Source organism: Pararge aegeria, chromosome 6 (assembly GCF_905163445.1).
Source record: "Pararge aegeria chromosome 6, ilParAegt1.1, whole genome shotgun sequence".
Lineage (NCBI taxonomy): Eukaryota > Metazoa > Arthropoda > Insecta > Lepidoptera > Nymphalidae > Pararge > Pararge aegeria.
In genome coordinates this window covers 9,207,517-9,228,394 of record NC_053185.1, presented here as the reverse complement: position 1 = coordinate 9,228,394, position 20,878 = coordinate 9,207,517, and the positions used below count along the sequence as shown (strand labels likewise).

Below are 20,878 nucleotides of genomic sequence, written 5' to 3'. Positions count from 1 at the left end.
TAGGGTGACCGACCAACGGCCGCGTTCTAGAAACATATTACGCTGAACAATTGCTACAAATACACGTTATTGTTCATAGTTTGAGATGAAATTGTGCAAGTGAAAATTTTAAATAGACAAGATGATGAAGACAACGATCTTTATATTTTGTTTAGTGCTACTAACTGTTGTGAGTGATAGTGGTGCGAAGAAATTGTCTCGCAGTCGGAGTTCAGGCTCTGGTCGTAGTTCCGGTAGAAAAACTAACTCGCAGCCTGCACCAACATCTTTCAGTTATCCTCAACCTGCTGCTCCAAAACCGTCTCTGTTTGGGTGGCAGGAAAAACCAGCTCAAAACACTCGGATTTCTCCGAAGCAATCTCAATCAAGTAATCAGGGTCATTCATATCCATCGAGTCATACTGGTCTCTCGGGTAATAGCCAACCCAAACAACCATCAAATAATCAAGAAAACATCCAAAGAAGCAATGTACCTGTACAACAATCTGCTCCGCAGTCGCAACAAAACAATCATAACTCATATCCAGCCTCAACCGGACTTTCAGGAAGCTCAGGAGCTGGGTATCCACAACCAAAACAGCCTCCAAGCTATCAAGAAAGCATTCAAAGGAGTAATGTCCAACAATCCGCGCCTCAATCGCAGCAAAATGGTCATTCTTATCCAGTTTCAAATGGACTCTCTGGAAGTTCAGGAGCTGGGTATCCACAGGGGCAAGGGTTATCCGGTCATAGTGCAGCACAACCTTCATATCCGGGTATGAACACGGCAAATAACAATAAACCATATGGCGGAAGTGGTTATCCAAATACAAACGTTGGTAATAATTATAACCAACACGCGGCGCCACCCCCTTACTCTAGTGGAGGTAACGGCTACTATCAACATCACCCTCAAGGGCCACCACCCCCGTACTCGAGTGGACATAACTACGGAGGATATGGAGGACCAGGACCATATAGTCCTCAAGCACCGGGGTATTTTGGGGGCTATGCTAATAGCGGAAGGGGTTTTGGAAGTGTAAGCCGCACAGGAAGTGCTCTAACTGGAGTAGGTATTGCAGGTGCTGGAATTGGAACAGTATTAACTGGTTTGGCTTTATGGAATTTAGCGAGATCGACTGGTCACCATCACCATACTGTGATATATGATAATCGAGGCCAACCAATAGCAGTCGCTCCAGATAATGGTACAACATCCGCTGTTGATCCTATTTTAGGCGATCTAGTAAATTGTACTCTTACAATAGATACCGAAAATGCAACAGAAGTCATCGCCATACCTTGTTCAATTGCAACTTCATTTACCCCAGAAGCTGATGTGAAAGACGTCAGTATGAACAATCAAACTAGCGATAAAACAAAATGTACGATAACAGTTGTTACAAAAACTGCACAAGAATTCATGACCACTATCCCATGTTCTGTATTACTCAACACGGCTGCTGAGAATAATGTCACGGAGCCTCCAGTTCTTGATAATCCTACAAACATTGACAATGGAACTGTTTCCGAAAATAATACATTAAATCATTCCGATCAGCCTAATGCTTTACGACTTTCTACAGTTGACGAGAACCTAAAAAATGAAGAAGCTTTAAATTGTACAAAGGAAAAGGGACCTATTCGTGATCCCATTAATCCTTGTTTTAGTGTGAAGCACGACCTAACCGTGATTCCACTCGATACAACTGAACATCAGCAAACTGTAATTTAATTGAATGTGTTTAGATAATCCTAATATTACAGCTGTATGCATATATTATTATAACTTGTCCAATTAAACGTAATTTTATTAGAGGTGCCTTTTAATGTCAATAAACTATATAATTCCTCTAATGGTTTTTTTATTTATAATCTTTTAATCGAACGCAGAGGTGAGCGCTGTGGTTTTCTAAGTGGAAGGTCTCGGGTTCGATACGCGGCAGAGGCCATTTGATCATGTATAATTTCTGAATTTTCTCTATCTGGGTTATCTTCTGGTCTGGTCGGAGGCTTCACCCGACCACGCCACCGACAAAGAGGTACTGCCAAGCGATTTACCGTTACTGTACGATGTCACGCAGAAGCCTATTAGGGGTATGAGTTTAAAACCTCTAACAGGCTACCCATTAGCATCTTAGACTGCTTCATAAGAAGAGATTAGAAAGAGAAGGTTTCAAACGCTACAGTTTTTTTTTGTATCATAAGTAGCATCAGATATAATTTTCAGCGGGAGTTTGAATTACGAGCTTCTGAGCACTGCATACCAGTACGGGCCACTTTGCCCGTGCTTTTTAAATCTCTGATATCCTCTAAAATATTAATGATATTGATATTTACATCGTATATCGGAAATTTTTGATCCACGTGAAATTTAAAACTTATCAAATGCATACATGTTACCAATCTTTTTTTTCAATCAATCGTCTATTCTTTGAGAGATAGGCGTGCAACTACGAGACCCAAAAGGCCCACTTGTTTTTAGCCTTAGCATCCAAAATGTTATTAACGAACCCCCCCCCCCCCCCCCTCAACATCTGGTATCTGCCTCGATGACGGCACCATAGGGAGTTAACCCGAGATAGTTGAATCAGATCTATATCTCATAATACCGCTATTGAAGGAACTGGGGCTAGAGGTGACCACATCTAAATGTGAGTTTTTTTCCGTGGTCCAGAAACCCAACTTTTATTTCCGTACTTTGAAGAGTTCGGAATCCGGGACTAAAGGAATTAGACAAAGGCAATTTATTTCTATTTGGTTCTGTTATCATACTCTTTCATATACTCGTGCCGTATACATATATGTGCTTAAATATATAATATGCTTATAAGTATTTATGGAGGTATGCCAATGAGTAGTATTTGCTTATAAACTACCATGCTTATGTGCCACTATGTAGCATGTGTTCTCCAGGCTATGAAAATACACAACGGAAAGATAATTTACATAACATGCAAGAAAAAAAATGTATCTGCTGTGCTGCAGGCAAAAAGGTGACAAGAACTTTGTTATTGCTGCAGGGTTCAAAAGACTTGAATACAAAGTTGTAAATTTAAAGTTAGATAAAAAAAAAAGTTGACATGTTCATGCTCGCTCAAGTCAATTGTCAAATCAAAATAACGCTGACATTTGACAGTCACACCAAAGTAAAGAATTAAATAAATATTGATCGGGTTTTTTTTCGGCGGGAAACTTCGTACATGGCGGACGCGGTTTTCTCAAATTTTTCTTTGATTTTACTGTAAACTCGTCTTGAAAAGGATTTGGTGTTGTTTATATTGAACTGTAACTTGGCCTGTCAATTTGTGCACACGTGTTAGTGAGATTCCGGTGTAATTTCGGTGTTTTATGTGAATTTACACAGCAGCAGAAATAGTTGTTATTGGTGATATTCGTATAAATCTAACCGTATTTGGTGTTGGTTAAATATTTATTATGTGTCTGTAGTTATAGTGTTTCCAGTAAAATGGATCTAGATACACCTCCTGAGCCGCCCGACCCGGGGGCATCAGCCTCGTCTCGCAAACGACAAGGAGAGGATACCAACGTATATGCGGCCAAAAAAACTATAACTGATCCTACTCTGGTAAACCCATCCGTTCAAAGCCTTTACATACATCCTTCCTTCACCGAAGGCGCCAAGTCATACTCTGACGATGATAATGGGCCTTTTATCGTCCAAGTCTCACGGGAAGTGGAGGACCCATCCTCTGGAGCGTCATTACGGGCTATAAATTTCGGTCAATTCTTGCACAAACACAAAATTGGTTCAATTATCCACGACGGCGTCAAAAATATAGGCCGCAACAAAATTACTGTAGAGTTTACTTCTGCCCAAGCTGCCAACAACTTTCTGGTTAGTCCAGTTTTGAAGTTATGCAAATATAGAGCTATAATTCCCACATACAACATAACCAGAATGGGGCTGGTGAAAGGAGTTCCCGTGGACTGGTCGATGGACGAGCTTGTTGATTCGCTAGAGCTCCCGCCTGGCTGTGGTGAGGTTCTGAAATCAAGGCGACTGAACAGAAAATCTGTCACAGAGGGTGTCATCACTTGGGTGCCTACCCAATCTGTTGTCCTAACCTTCAGGGGGCAAATGCTTCCTGCTAAGGTATATTCATACCACACCTCACTGCCAGTTGAAACATATAAACTTCCAACAATACAGTGCCAGAACTGCTGCCGTTTTGGCCACATTAAAACAATCTGCAGATCTAAGCCCAGATGCTACAGATGTGCTCAGCCCCATACAGGTGACTCATGTTTGGTCATCAAGGAATTATCTACATGTTTACACTGCTCTGGTAGTCATTTTGCTACTGATAAAGACTGCCCAGAATTCTCCAGGCAGCAATCTATTAAAATGGTCATGTCTCAGAATAATAAATCTTACATTGAAGCATCATCTCAGTTTCCTCCTGTCCGCAGGTCCTATGCTGAGATAACAAAAGAAATGTTTACTCCTACTAATGTAACTTCCTCCAAAACCTCCTACCGGCAAACAGTTTTCCGCTCTCCTCGTCCCCGAGCTCCTCTAGCAAAGGGCTACGATAAAAAAGCTGTTCAGACTATTGTCGGTGATTACTCCTCATCCCTTCCTAATGGATGCGCTCTCAACAACAATGTTGAGAACCCTCCCTCCCAAGGTAAAATGCTTGAGTTTATCTCTGAATTTCTACTTAGTATTGTCGCTCCATGTAGTGAAATTCCCTTACCGCCCAACGTTGCCAAAAACTTAAGCCAACTTTTTAAACTACTCCAAAATGGGCCCAATAACCCTGCTACAGTGGAACTGTAAAAGTTTACGTCCCAAGAAACATGAGTTAACCTTCATAATCCCACCATTCTTCCTCCCAAAGTCCCCCGTCCTTTGAGTGTTAAATGTTTTTTAATGTTTGTTTTCAGTCCTTATTGTAGATTTTTATGTAAATATATAGTAAGTAATAAAATTAAAGTATAATGTACAAAAAATATCCGTGTAAGATATATATGCATATGTTGTCTGTGCCCTTAGGTTAAAGAGCTAACTAGCTAATAACAACTATTTCTTGGTACAAATTCAAAATTAACTTTTCATTAGTTTCACCGATCAATCTCCTTCGTGCCTTCTTCATCTACAAGACATTGGCGAAATACCTTGTGCCCAGTTGGCGCAGACAAAAGCCATAAACAAGAATTGAATTGAATTGAAAATATTGATCGGTGTTTGGAAATTTAAATAAATTTTTCGAGGTGTTTTTCACTTCGTCTTCAAGATTTTGCATTGATAGTGTTTTGAGGAACCTACACAGAAAATGTGTTAATTTTCTTGATAATTTAACTAACTATAAAATAGAGCACTTCGTTTAAGTCTAATACGTCTTTTTAGCTGTTAATGTAGAACCTTAATAATTGGCTACTGCGATATATATCCAAATATGTTTCAAATATAACCCTACTTCTAAGAAGAAATGTTTCCAAAATGTGATAAAATTGATACTTCAAACAATCGTCCTTGACCGAAGGCTGACCTCTGACTTCCACTAAAAGTTTACCGAGTATTTTCAAAATATATATTCTATTTTCAAAAATGTCTGATCCAACCATACAAACATTTTGTTGCCACCACACAGGAAATAATGAAGATTTGGCAATAAAAATTATGGATGAATTTAATACTGAATCTTATAACACTGTTTGTTTAGTTTCTTCAACAATTGGAATCCTTGGTTCTTTATATCAGGTGAGAACTATCTATGTCTTATAAAGTGTAACATTTATGTTATGTATATATATATTAAATCTAATAAAAGATTATAAATTGAGTTGCAAAGCTGAAGTGGCTGTTTGTGATATATAATTAGGTGAAACCATTGATGATTGATTACCAAAGTACTGAAAGACAACCAAGCACAACAGAGGATGTTATGTAAGAAAACCACTGGAAAAACAAACAATTACATTTTATAGTCCATCAAGTATATCAGTAAAATCTTTCATCCTCTCTTTTGTGACATTTTCGATGAAGTTATCACAAAGTACATTCTTGTTATATGAGATTGATTGCATTATTTAATTATTAATTGCTGTAAATAATTGTTACCAGAATCAAGCAACTCACAAGGTCTAGGTTCTATATGACGAATAATTTAATTTCAGATCATTCCTCGAAGTATATCTCAAAATACTTCAAGACTTCATAACCTTTCTTCTACTAGAGGGCGACATATTATTATATGGTTGGCGATTGCAGACTTATTTGCTTCTCTTGGTAAACATTTGTTTCTACTTAGTAATTGTAGTGATAGTTATTATTTTTTTGTATATTAGTAGTCTTTTGATAATTATTTGATGACTATATGTTGACTGACTGTAATTTTTCGCCCATCACAACATTAGTACTGTTGTAAACATATTGCTAAACTAAACTCATAGGTCATAAAGAAGTTCTATCCTTTTCACAATGCTCCCCATTGTAAAGTATAGGAACCCTATTAGTTTAGTATGTATAATTTATGCATTTATAGTATTGGAATTGGAACAATTGTCCTACGTGTTAAAAGTAGCACAGATTTTGTTGTACCAATATTATTAAAGTAAACTGAAAGGTCTTAGGAATTTGGTCCGATTCACACAGTTATATAAATTTTATTTATATTCAGTAGAGTTGACAATGTCTTTGTTTTACTACATTCTAGGTGTTCTCATCAGATCATCTTTATGGTTGCAATACAAAAGTATTATGCCTATGCCTAATGATGATGTCAGTGTTTTGTTTTGCAGTATAATATCAGTAAGTTATATTTAATAATTGTTTTACACATGGCCTGTGTGTATTTTTTTTTAATTCATAAATTAATTTATTTTCAAGGCATGGACACAGTACTTCTACACAGCAACTTGGTTTTGGACATTATTTTATGCAATTGATACCTGGCATTCTATAAAAGGTATTGATTCCCGCCCTGTACTCTACCATTCATTGGCTTGGGGAATACCTGCAGCTACCACTAGCATTGGATTATCTATACTTTATATCCCTAATGCTACGTAAGTATGTACTCTGGTATATGATATATAGATTGCAAGAATATTACTGTTCTCAACCCCATGCCTTGGAGAGTGTGTCAGTTCCAGTTATTATCACAAGCATTTGAGAAAAGTTAAATATATACAGAAAAGAGTTTTGTAATAAATCTACTGATTCTTTGCAGTTACTAGTATAGCTTAGCAGTGCCTAGTGTGAGATTTTCTGCCTAGATCGCGTGAAAGTTGACTGTTAATTGTATGGAATTAAAATCGCCATCTTGTTACAATACTTGGAAACAGTTTTGTCTCTGTCCATATTCTGAATGCTGATTATATTTTAGAGCTTTATGTTCAACAGTATTGGCACTACAGTTAGTTAAAATTAATGTTTTTTTTCAGTTGTCATAATATATCATCAATCTCAACTGCTTTGTTAAGAATTCTTCCAAATTACTGTGTGACATACCTGCCCATTGCTATGGTAATGATAGTCAATCCAGTTATTTATGTTTTGGCAAGTAAGAAGATTGAAATGGCTGTTGCACTCCCATTAGCTCAGGTACACCAATGAATATTTTCTGTGTGTTGATATTTAAGTATGTATGATAATAATAATTAACCAATAAAGTACCAAAGCTAGAAGCAAGCAATTAGTACATATTGCATATTATAATTAAATTAAACTAGTCTGTTGAACAGGTTAACCATTAGTTTCCTTCAGTTCTGGTATAACTAGTTATTAAGTGTTCAGAGTTAAGACTGTAATGCCCGTTTTCACTAAACCCTTGGCTTAAATTGTACACCTAATGATAATATTCTTTGATTAGGTGCTTCTTACTTAAACATTGCCTTGTTTGTAATTAGTGAAAACGGTCATTAGTCTGATTCATATTTTTTAAATATATAAGCGCACTAATACTTCGACGGCCGAGTGGCGCAGTGGGCAGCGACCTTGCTTTCTGAGTCCAAGGTCGTGGGTTCGATTCCCACAACTGGAAAATGTTTGTGTGATGAACATGATTGTTTTTCAGTGTCTGAGTGTTTATCTGTATATTATAAGTATTTATGTGTATTATATTCATTAAAAAATATTCATCAGCTGTCTCAGTACCCATAACACAAGCTAAAAAAACTTTCGGGCTAGATGGCGATGTGTGTATTGTCGTAGTATATTTATTTATTTATTTAATACTTGCATGGATTTTTATAAAAAATAAACCTGAAAAGAAAAAGGTTGATTGTACATTCTTTTCACAGTTCACAAGCAAAGAACGGAGAGTTGTGGACACACTGAGATTAAAGTTTTTTCTTATAAATGCTGTTTTTTATGTATGTTGGATACCAAATCTTATTAATGGATTCTTGGTGTGGACAATGTGGTTTAACATGCCTGTTAAGGTTATAATCTCAATATGGTACATAATGGTAAGTAATTTGCACAAATGTCTTTTTAGATAAATGTTTGTATGACATGCCATGCTACGCCATGCACAAAAATATAACTTTAATATGATTTTGAAATGCCTCTTGCAAGCTAATAATAATGCAAATAAAAGCTTATTCCTTCCAGTAGTAATCAAGGCCATTTTTTAAAGCTGTAGTCATTAGTAGGAATAAAATATTATGTAGATAGTTACTAATTGTAGGCCACTAAAATATACATCAAATTATTTATTATAGGCCTAGAAGTTTCTCAATTTGCTTGTTTGCAGGGTCCTTTGCACACCCAATCAAAATCGGTTCAGCCGAATAAAAATCTGTTTGATTGTAATCAAGGTTTAATAATAATAATTATTATAGCTTGATTTAAAAGCCACATCTCTGTAGCTTTACTTAAAGGTCATTTAAAATTGTAAAATTTGGGCGATGCAGTCAATTTTCACAAGTAAATAAATTGTTACTTTGAATTCCAAAAGTAAATAAATTGTTACTTTGAATTCCAAAAGTAATAAAGCAAACAACAATAGATTTAAATTAATAATTGCTTAATGATTTCAGGCCTTATTAAATCCGATGCAGGCTTTGCTCAATGCTCTAGTGTATAGAAAGTGGAGTCCTAGTGAAAGGCGACAGAGATCAACACTGCTAAATTTACAAAAAAGCTTTTCGTTTCATGATGAGCAATCACCGCTGCTCGGTTCAGAACCACCTCGTTTGCCAATGTCGCCGATACCTCCTGCCATAAATAATTACGCGACTATGTAATATATTATATCATAAAAATTTTATACATTTTATATTATGTATACAACTAAGTCAAATTTTATACCTATTATTATGTGAATAAATTTTGCATTTTTGATACGATATTTTTTATTTATTTATAACTTGGGAGGTTTGAAAATGGATACGGATTATGCTTTGAATTTAAAAGGATATCAGCTTGAGTATGCTTTGAATTTAAATAAGCAATTTTGGCCAGAGTGATTCATGAGGATGGTTTTAGTGTATAATTTATTATGGTTTTCTGTAAATTGGCTAAACATTAATGATGATTGCTAAAGATGTCGGAAAAAATCATACTGACTGGAGTGAATGCTTTACTGGCATATATAAAAATAATGTACTACATGTTTAAAGTAATCATCATTACCGACAGAAAAGTCCGCGAGGCTATATTGTCTAACATATATATTTATATTCCACTACAAGTTAACCCTTGACTGCAATCTCATCTCGTGGTATGAGATGATGCAGTCTAAGATGGAAGCGGGCTAACCTGTTAGGGAGTATGGTACTGATCAGGGGTATACCCTAATCGGTTTCTACGCGACATCGCATCGAAACACTAAATCGCTCAGCGGCACGTCTTTATCGGTGGTGTGGTAACTAGCCACGGCCAAAGACTTCCACCAGAACAGAAAATTATAAGTTACCATTATAAGTATATATAACCCGGGGTACGGATAATTAGATTCACAGCGCTCACCGTTGCGGCCGTTGCTCAGGGCGGTCGTAAACATATAACAATTATAGTAAAGTCACAATAAGCGGTTCTTGTTCTAATTGTTTGTCAATCAAAACACTGGTAAAATGGAAATGACTATATAGGATAAGGATTAATTCCTCTCATGATATTAATCCACATCCAAACAAATAGTTCTATACTTAAGATTGTTCATGTAAACTCCCTTTTTTCTTACCTACCTACTTTACTTACTTATTATGCAAAGTGCGCTGAAAATCTATCGATGATACACAAATATGCACTACGTGATTAAAGTACCTATTTATTATTATCTAAAACCCAGTGGAAACTGACGGTTCCCAGTTGTAAAAAAACTAATATACAAATAAAAATATTATAAATAATTAACAGCGTTAAGTAGCGTTTTTTTTTAAGTTGTGGACAACAGCTAGTTTGTTATATTTGTACTTTGTGAGTTTAAATTGAACCTTTGGTCTCTACAGTGAAAATAAAATAACAGGTCTTTAATTTAAATTTTAATATATCTCTTATAGTATTTATACATTTTAACATTATTTACAAAATATATACTTTGAAAGTTATTATCACATACTTAATAATGAATAATGATACTTCACTCAGTCGTGTTCAGGTGGAGACATCGTTAAATCAGTAACATCTTTAACAATCATATGAGCTATTTGCCATGCCATTTCCTCTTCAACTTTTGATGTGTTTGTTGCCACAAATTTGCTCACCATTTTCTTTAAAACAGATTTTTCTTTTTTGTCAGGATCTGGTTCAAATTTTGATTCAAACCTGCCTAAACTATTGATTCTGCCTAGAATCAGACCATCATGTTTTTTTCTTTGCCATAATGCATCCCCATTATATAGTTGATTAGAATCTATAGTCATGTCAGGTACAGAGTGGTTACGTTTTTTTTTGAAGTGAGTATCAGTTGTCGCCAATAGAGTATTTTGGGTGCTTATGCTAAATTCACTGCTGCAGTCAGAATGTGATTTGCAGTTAGGAGACCAAGTTTGATCTACTGATTTTATCATTTCAGACAGGTAAGTATAATACAATTCTGATCCTAAGAATGTTTTGACATAATTACTAAGAGTTTTATACACAATGATGTAAGGTGTGTCAAAACAGGTGGCTATTGGTTCACTACAAATATCACTTTCAACCTTTAATCGAATTTCGGTGGGAAAACCAATAGGGTTTGTAGCTTGTAGAGAAAAATATTTATCATAGAGGACAATAGCATCACCTTGAGCTTGTTCAAGGTGAGGTGTATTGCCCATGATCAGATTGTCCCTAAAATGCATAATGGCTATTAAAAATTCAAGCAAATTACTGCATGATTCTTGTTCTAAGAATTCAGTAAAATAAAATAATATTGTATCATTATAAAGTATATCCTTAAGATTTATACATCCACTAGTCAATATATCTATCTGTGATTTGATATAGAGAGGGCTGTTTTGAAATCCCTTAAAGTAATTTTTATCTATTTGGTCAAACAAAGAATCTTGAACTGGCTTAAAGCAGTTTTCATCAATTTGACCTTCAGGTTGACAAATATTTGATATAACTGTTTTCCTAATATCGTCTGATAAATCTATATGATATGGTGCTTCCAAAGCCACATACTTCTTAAATAAAGCAATTGATTTTTCAGTTAAATTGGTCACATTTTTATCTTCACAGATATCACAATTATCTAAATGTTGTATTAAATTCCCACAAGAATTTATAGAACATTCATTGTTAGCCTTTCTTAAGTTACTGGTACTTCCTCTCCAGCCAAATTTCTTTATCATAAAATTTTCACAGTTCTTTTCCATATCTATACTTGAGTCACCATCTAAACTCCTTGTGTGACTTATTTGGGAGCAATTTTCCTTGTTGTTAACATTCAAGATTGACATTTGAAACCTAAAATTTTCTAAATCCATCCAGCACTTTATGAGGTATTGTTTACCAATATTCTCCATATACATTGTAAAATATTTAATAGCTGTTTTTCCTATAAGTATGTCATGTAAATTAATAGATAAATTAGATGTTTTGTCAAAAATATCTGATTTGTCTGAAAATAACATTATAGTTTAGTGAAACTGAATTGAAAACTTAGGAATGAATATTTGAGGAAATATTTACCATCAACGTCATTGTTTCCTTTTATATCCAATAGTTTCGTTGGCCTGTTTTCTACAGTTTCTGGAGGGCGTACCGGGCAGCCAGTTTTACCTTTAGCTAGAAATGATATTTAAAACCCAGTAAAATAAAATCTAAATGGATTTAGGCTTATCTAAAGTAGTAAAGAGTAAAAAACGGATCTACTTCATTGCAACAACAAACCTGCGCTTTTCCAAAATTTTATCATTTCTTAGAAGACAGAGGTTGCGGAATATCCGGTAAAAAATTTAAAACGTAGAATACGATTCTTAAAAACTTTTTATGGTTTTCATTACGGCTAACAAGCAACAAAATGTTATCAATTAATTGGTAAATAAAGTGAAAAAACATTCCTTCCTTCGTTCACTGAAGTGACACTGACATTACATTTTTATTTCTCTGGCTTTGCGATGACGGTGGGTTCTAGCACTTTTGATCTTTGACATTGAAGGCCATGGCGAATTCGGTTAGGTAAGAAATCGAAAGGTACATCACTATCGCAAACTTATCCTGCATCTATCAACCCAAATAGTACGATGAATAACTTTCATAGATTACATCTACCTTGGCTTCATACTTAAATAGGTTAGGGTCCATAAGGCAGACCTGATATATACGGGAGTCTATCAATCACGCAAAAGATTAACGGACAACCGATTGGCACAGTGGGCAGCGACACTACTCTCTGAGCCCTAGGCTGTGCGTTCGATTCCCACTTACTTACATTTACATTCATCACACAAAATTATTGTGTGATGAATGTAAATGTTTTCCAGTTTTTGGGTGTTTATTTATGTGTATATTGTAAGTATTTATGTGTATTATTATTCATAAAATATGGCACATCAGCCCGCTTGTATTGTCATAATATAATATATATATATTTATTTAATTGTAAGAATAAAATTTAAAAAAAATGATGTCAAAAAGAAGTTTCACTTATAACCTGTGTACGCTAATACACTCACAAACTTTTCTGCGCTTCGGTTCCACGAGAGCGCACCATCATATTTGCGATACTCCCGATACAGTTGCCATAAAATCAAAATCGGTTTAGCCCCACAGAATTAAGAATACAAACTGACAGATAAAATCATATTTTACAAACGTTCGATTCGATTGAATTTAGTTAGAATTAATTAAATTAATTATTATTTCTAGATTAACAGACGTATTATTATGATAATTGCTAGTTTTAATAAAATTATTGAGGTTCACTGATATTTATAATCAAAAACTCAGGTGAACTCGGCTTTGCCAAGCTTTTCAGTTTGTACGTGAATGAGCTGATCGTGGCATTTAGCATCAATGGAATGGATGTTCCATTGATAATCAAATGATTAATCACATCAGTTTTGCGGATGATGTGGTGCTGTTGAGTCTCTCGGTGTGCGCGCTGGCAGACCTGTTGTGTGTGTACGAAACCCATGCGAAAAGCGCGGGTTTAGGTACAATATAAAGAAAAGCATGCTTATGGTATTTGCTGTAGGCATCTATTCTCCTAGTTATGTGCCTCTTGTCAGCAATGTTAGAGATCAAAGGGCGATCAAGGGACCTCAGAGGAAATATGTTAGCTCGCAGATTTGATAACTGTACAAAATAGGTGAAGGTTGCGTTGTTAAGCCCATATGTCAGTCCTTCTATACCTGCAGAGTGCAGGTGGGTAATTTATAACCAAAGCTCTGATCGCACTTCGAATCCAATGTAATATCTTCACGATAATGCTATGCTAATGGTATATTTGCGGAGAATCGAGTTGTTGGCTTCTTCGCAACTATTAGGAAAAAAAATCGCGTCAACGGTTAACCTGAAATAACTTCACACCCACGTTTTGAATGTATTAAAAATAAATATGGCGCGTGACGGTATTTCCGACTTAGAAATGAAGATGGCGCGTAACAGAAAAACTTTATAAGATGGTGCGTAAAAGAAAAACGTCACATTGCTATTAAGATTTTTCCAAACGCGGATAAAGAAGTTTCACTTCAAAAATTAACAGCTGATCTACATGATGTTTGTGCCGCTTCAAAAATCTATTGCAGCTTGCATCTTCAAAAATTTTCCTATATGTATTGTAAAGTAATAGTACCTACGTTATAAAGTTAGTGTGGTCAATTAAATTTTACTGCAATGAAACACGCGCGTGGCCCACGCGTTTCATATACGTCATACGAAGTTTATCACACTTCGCCACTTGCTGTTGCCAGGTAAAAACAGGCTAATCTTTCAAATACATTCTCAGAAAATGACAGACCATTTTTCCACTGTACAAAATTTTCGTCACTCGCAATTCGTGCCTCGATAATTACTTCCAACGGGGTCAAATCTACTATTCCTATGCTTTACGACACAAACTTGCCATTGCCAAAACAATTGAATAATAATCAACCACCCAGCGAAAATATTAAAACAATATAAAACACGGAAAATGGCGCGAAATTTTTCGCCCGCCGTAATTTTTTAAACTAAAGTTAAACTAAAGTTTGTTGAGTTAAATACTTAGCTTCTTTTAAATTATAATAATGGCGCTAATAATAATAATCGGTGCCAATGTAGCTGACATATGACCTCCCTAGATGCCGCTATTAACAAGTGGCGCCTACATATTCGCTGCCTTTGAGTTTTGAGATAATCAAATACTTTAATATTATTTGGAAGAGAGTTTGTATTGAGTTTCAATTAACAACAGTACCCATTAAAAGTTTGTACGGGAACATAATATATCTACGAACTGTTTTAATTAAAGCTCAATATAAATTTAGGTACATTTACAAAACAGATAATATTTATATCTAACTCTTAATCTTATCTATCTGTATAGCTGCAGCTGTACTTACTTATAAGATAGTACGCAGTGCGTAATTTTTATATTTTATTAGATGTTGCCCGCGTTCTTCGTCCGCGCTTATTACCGATTTTAAATATCCCGTGTTAACCGTTTGTTTTCCTGGGTTATCCTGGGTTCTATCCGTGCGAAAGTGTTTGTTTGTCCTATGAAGGACAAACAAACACTTTCGCATGTATAATAATATTAATAAGGATAAAAGTGGCCAGGCGCCAGGGCGTTTAAGTTTACGAATGTAGTTATTGCCATCAACTCACTTCTATTTACATGTTTTACATGTATCTACTATGTATTATGTACCAAAAATTCCATCTATGTGACTATTGAATTGACTTTGACATCGTCTTCTAATAAACATCTACCTAGGTCCTACCACTAAGTGAATGCTAAAGTTTAGCTACTCATGTCAAGTAGTCTCGAGATCTCGCGTTTAATGAGTCAGTCGACCTTTCGCTTTCATTTAACGAATTTCACTGATTATGAGATATTTTGTTGTCCTTTGAGGAATTTTGACTTCAAAGATTTTCATCGGATACTGGTCATCAAAGTAGTAGTAGTAGAGCGTTTGTGACAGCTCGTCCGGGGAAGTACACTACCGCCATGCTTTTTTCTGCCCCATGGCCGCATTGTTGCAATACTATGTTCCGGGATGAGAGGGTGTGGTTGCCGGTGTTATTACGGGCCAATTAGGCTTAACATCTACGCGTCATGTTGATGGACACAAGGCGGCACTTTGTATAGTAAGATTGATATGTAAGATGTGATATGATTTCAACGACATGCTCAGCGCATTATCGATCCTCCAGTGTGAATTAACAGAGTTTAACGAAAACATCAAAAAGTAATGTTATACGGAACCACCGCATGTGCTGTCGGGTTAGAAGCTAAAACTGAGAACCTTCTTGATAATAGAAATAAGTATTACGAACTTTCGGCCTGACCCGAAATCGAACCCAGGGCAAAACTCTATTCTCTAATTCCCGAACACAAGAAACTCTTATATCCTTACTAATATTATACATGCGAAAGTGTTTGTTTGTCCTTCATAGAGTTAGCTGAAAGTATCCGTCCTTTCAGCTAACTGTATGCCAAAGACATAAGCTACTTTTAATCCCAGGAAAGCAAACGGTTAACACTGGATTTGTAAAATCGGTAATAAGCGCGGACGAAGAACGCGGGCAATATCTAATAAAATATATTAGATGTTCAAAGTTCGTGCGTTATTACAGCCAACTCTACACAGTGGCTAGCTAAATTTGGTTTCAACTGAGATAAACAATAGCTCTGCTGATCATCGAATCCTGCGGACTTTATAATCCGTGGTACGTAACGTTATCCGCTACACCAACAAATTAAACATGGAAGTATTATACAAGAATTATCCTGATGCTAATTCAACGTAGTAGTTTATTTTGTTTTACAAGCTGCTCGCAGCCTTTACGCAATCTCGCAGTGCACTAGCGGAGGCTATCGACCTTCTCACGGTTACTTGAATTAACTGTTATGTTGATGGAAATAACTTGGACCACAAGGCACGCAGGGCGGCGCAATACGGCTCGGCCAGTTGCGCAAGTTCGCGGGACTCGATCGGAGTCATCCCAATACAAAGTATCAACAGGATTTCGATATGTTTGCAATTATATACTTTCTTTGTTCTCTCCTAACGAGCTATGCAGATTTGACGCAATATGACCAGCGTCAAACAGGAGATGTTAATGTCCAGGTTGATCTTAAAGACGTGCAAATTTTTGCTGTTATGAAAGGCGATAAAGAGGAATATGTGGTAAGATAGATTTTCTTTATATAGGTACCTATTATTTATTTAGCATAATCCTAAGCTCAGCTTGGCTTGTGCTTTTTGTAAAATCGTGTATATTGGAATCGGAAAAGGTATTAAGATAAACTTGAAAAGTTAAACTGAATGTAAATTTTTATCCTGTCGCGCGGCAGAGATTTAAAGAAATGTTATCTAAATACAAAATCTTATTGAAATCGTTAGAGCCGTTTCCGAGAGTCGTATAAATAAACAAGAGTTTATCTTGTGAATGTATGAGATGTAAGTAGTAGATGTGGCCCGCGACTTTATTCGCGTTTTTTTTAGTTAAGTATGTTTCTCGGGATATTAAGTATATCTTATATCCACAATTATTTAGTCTATCTCTATAGAAAAAACGAGTAGCAGGTTGAGATAATTATATCGTGGTACGCATGTTAGCCCTACAGGGCGGTTTAGCTATATGTAGGCCTGCATAGCAAACAATGGCTATCCCCGTGGCTATCAATGTGATTTTCAGGGTTCTGCTTTCCGACGTCCATATTTTTTTTTAATTTGCCTATTGCTACTTTTAGATGAACAAATGAACTTTTGTTATCTCGCTGAATTAAACGAGTTGGAGTTTCCTAATATACCAAATTACATGATTTGTACAAGGTTAGCTTTTAGGTATTTTTATAACTTATGTCTATTAACAGTTAGCATAGCATCATGAGAAGGTAGCCAGCTTCGATCTTATCCTCATAAGTTCCTTACGGGCTCTTCTCGGAAGGATCTGCTTGCTGAACCAGTGGTATAGTCACAACAAACAAACATACTTGACGTTTCAAAAGTGCTTATAGAGTAGGCCTTCTGGAAATAAATGAATTTAGAATTTGAATTTCAAATCAGCATAAATTTTGTTTCAAACCTACTAGTTAAAACTAAAGCCTCACTTTACATTACTATGATTTTCAAGTATAACCCACTCAGTTGTTATATAAACTCGATGCTCCTTTTACTTTCAGGATTATGACTACGCTTACGATTATTCAGAATTAACAATAAAACCTCAAAACCGTACCACGCCTAAGCCACATAACGGTACAGGTTCTACGACCGAGAAAATTGTAACGAAACACAATACAACAATTATCACAACGGTACTACAAGAACATACAATTGCACCCATAAATAATGAATTAACGACTTCAGGATTGTCTTCTGGAACGATCGTTCCAGATAAAGATGAAAGTACTACTACTGTAAGGAATAATCCTGACATCATTACTGAACAAAATATTGGGACGATCAAAGAAGTAACAGTCGCACCCAATCATGGATCTACCCGTAAAAATTGTAGAAAAGGATATGTTTTAAATCAAAAGGGGCAATGTCAACTGAAAATGAACACTACTGAAAATGCGTAAGTAACAAAAAAATATTGTTATAGCTAAAGTTGATGGTATGACTTTGAAAGACGCAAAAGGGACAAGATCACAGACTTATTCCGCAAGAAAGGTTTAATAACTCGACGGTTAAATCAGCGATGATTTTGCAAATTCCTCTCCTATGAAATCGGGACCTACGATGTCACACACACAATAAATACATCTTGCTAATTATTGTGTGTGTGACATCGTAGGTCCCGAACGAAAGGATCGATTAGTTTTTTTTTGAAAGGTGTATTCAAAAAAATTAAAAAAAAATTACTCGTGAGTGTTCTTATGAGTGTCATGTTTTGTCAAAATCCTCGTCTCGATTGTAAAAAAATTAGCGACTTAAGAGAGAGTTACTATTTTTTGGGGGTAATAGGGTAAATGCGGTAAAATCATTGAGAAGGAAGAGAGTTAGATCTGGCTAAAAAATTTTAGGCGTAGGATTTTCTATCACGTAATTCTCAGTACCAGACCATCGTCAGCAAATCAGTGTTGGCCATCTGGAGGAGTACTTGAACTGCCTCGCCTCTAAGTACTTACGCTTAGCTGTCGGTCAAAGAACTTGTCACTCATATTATGTAGGCATTTCCTTCAACTTTTGTTTGGAGTAAAGATAGGAGGTTATATGTATATGATTGCAGGTTGATAAAAGTAAAACATCAAATGTTTTTTTTACAGGTTACTAAGGCTGGTTAAATTGTCTCAAAAATTGAAATTGAGAAGACAGAACAAGAGTAATGACAACAACTAAAAGTGTTTTTATTGCGAATATTTCCTAGAGTTTACAGAGTGATGCTGCATTAAACTATAACTAATTTTATATAAAATCGAGTTTTTGTTTCTCACCCTCGGCTAGGTCAATCCAATAAATGTTTTTCTATACACTTCCCATCAATAACCAACATTAACATTTATAACTAATGGTGAGTGATATTTATGGGAGAAGTTATGAAGGAGATTTGATTAATCATAAAGATATAAAACTTTATGATTAACTTTATTTTTTGATACCTACACGTGGGTAGGTACTAAACTACTGGATTAGTACTGAATAAAAACTGGTTATTAGAATTAATGAATTGATAACGAAACCAGTTTTACCATTAAACAATACCGCAGAATTACGTAACTCTAGAACCAATCATAATATAGCAATATTATTCATCCTCCTTGGTTTGTGGTCTCTGTGAAGATTTTTTGTTCTTTTTATTTAGGAACAACCTGTTGCCTGCGACTACTAAAAAATAAAAAAATACCGAAATTAATATAACCGAAGTTTCAAAGCATCCGTTCATCCATTACGCTGCAGTCCTAAATTGGCAACCTTAGTCTTCCCTCTCTTTTCCACTTGAAAAAATTTATTTCTTTGTATGAGATGGTATACTTCCCATGTAGTCCAGTGGCGCGCACATCATACATGCACAAAAGCACTTCATACCCAAATTATTTTATATAACTCTTATTGGAGGGGAATTTTTCTATTTTATGCCATAAACTTGCTTTATGCATACCCTGATAAAAAAAACCTATGCACGCCACTGATGTAGTCCCATTTTCATCATCAAGATCTGTTGACGGGATCCTGGAGAAATCGGAGAAATTCTTACAATATTACTAAGTATATATACCTACCTAATTTGATAGCGATTTGAGTATTTTTAAAGTACCATTTCGTCTACTGAAATTGATGATGAAGACCACGGATGGCCTTCCAGTGGCCACCACTACACAATATTAAATATTAAACTCTTTGCGCTTCGATTATGGTAAGCAATTTATGCTCGTTACAATAAAGGAGCTGATAGTGAAGTGCCGCGAGAACTCCTCAAGTATTAACGCCTCGGCGTCGGAAAAAAAAATGTAGGTATTTCTTGCTTTTTAGTTGTACCTAGAGCAAAGTCGAATTTGTATCAGATCAGATTTGTAGACTTAGTAATAAAAAAAACAGTAGAAACTTTCATTTCCTATTTTACCACTCTTAAAAGGTGATATCCAAAAGCAGTTTATAAAATATGAGCAGATTATATAATAGGTATGGTTATTTATAATAACTAACCTTAATGAGAGAATACTTACTTTTAAAGCATAGACATCATGAACTGCTACTGAACTGCATATATGCTTTAAAAGAAGCGTATTTTCTAAATTTCAGCTTGTAAAATTTATAATAAAAAACGTTAAAGCTGATAACCTAAATGCCAATTTCTACGCATCTAGCTTCAAAACCTTCATACAAATAAGACTTTGATACAAACTTTCATCCCCATCAAAATTATTTTTTGAGACGAAAGATAGCCGCTGCCCATCTACAGGATATAATCTACCTAAAGATCCGTTCAGCTGTTTAGTCGTGTAAAGATAACAAACAAACAGACAGGCAGACAGAGCTACTTCCGCATTTATAACATTATTAGTTTGGCTGTAGGTGATTGTGGGTAAACGCAGGGCAGCCGTATTGGCTTCGCCTTCACTCAGTAATAATTTTTGGAACATAATCCTACTTAATATTATGAATGTGAAAGTGTGGATGTTTGTTATTCAATCGAGCAAAAACGGCTGAACGGATATGGATGAAATTTGGCATGCATGTAGCCGTTGACATGGAAAAGAACATAGGCTAACTTTTATCCCGGGAAATATGAGTTCCAGCGGGAATAAAAATCTTAATCCACTCAAACGAAGTCGCGGGTATCAGCTAGTAAGACAGTTTCTACATGTAAGTATGCATTTATCTACGGTACTACAAGAAC

At 35.6% G+C, this 20,878-nt stretch overlaps 4 protein-coding genes across 5 annotated transcripts; 3 read left to right on the top strand and 1 right to left on the bottom strand.

The window, feature by feature from the left end:
- LOC120624736 lies at positions 1-1,795 on the top strand. Its single transcript, XM_039891429.1, has one exon. It carries the CDS (start codon positions 122-124, stop codon positions 1,712-1,714), a length of 1,593 nt encoding a protein of 530 aa, XP_039747363.1. The 5' UTR covers positions 1-121; the 3' UTR covers positions 1,715-1,795.
- A 3,385-nt stretch (positions 1,796-5,180) lies between these two features.
- On the top strand, positions 5,181-9,249 carry LOC120624734 (G-protein coupled receptor 143-like). Its single transcript, XM_039891427.1, has 7 exons — positions 5,181-5,707; positions 6,124-6,235; positions 6,663-6,757; positions 6,836-7,014; positions 7,393-7,552; positions 8,251-8,418; positions 8,992-9,249. Exons 1-7 carry the CDS (start codon positions 5,555-5,557, stop codon positions 9,196-9,198), a joined length of 1,074 nt encoding a protein of 357 aa, XP_039747361.1. The 5' UTR covers positions 5,181-5,554; the 3' UTR covers positions 9,199-9,249.
- A 1,181-nt stretch (positions 9,250-10,430) lies between these two features.
- Positions 10,431-12,457, bottom strand: LOC120624702 (A-kinase anchor protein 10, mitochondrial). Of its 2 annotated transcripts, none has more exons than XM_039891377.1 (3): positions 12,275-12,457; positions 12,074-12,169; positions 10,431-12,002 (listed from the first exon to the last, which is right to left on the bottom strand). In XM_039891377.1, the coding sequence occupies exons 1-3, from the start codon at positions 12,297-12,299 to the stop codon at positions 10,540-10,542; spliced, it is 1,584 nt and encodes a 527-aa protein (XP_039747311.1). In that variant the 5' UTR covers positions 12,300-12,457; the 3' UTR covers positions 10,431-10,539. The 2 variants fall into 2 exon arrangements, with proteins under 2 accessions (XP_039747311.1, XP_039747312.1); XM_039891378.1 differs by having other exon boundaries at positions 10,431-11,939.
- A 3,951-nt stretch (positions 12,458-16,408) lies between these two features.
- On the top strand, positions 16,409-18,899 carry LOC120624604. The gene is made up of 3 exons (XM_039891247.1): positions 16,409-16,719; positions 17,718-18,115; positions 18,807-18,899. Exons 1-3 carry the CDS (start codon positions 16,564-16,566, stop codon positions 18,877-18,879), a joined length of 627 nt encoding a protein of 208 aa, XP_039747181.1. The 5' UTR covers positions 16,409-16,563; the 3' UTR covers positions 18,880-18,899.
- The last annotated feature ends 1,979 nt before the right edge of the window (positions 18,900-20,878 follow it).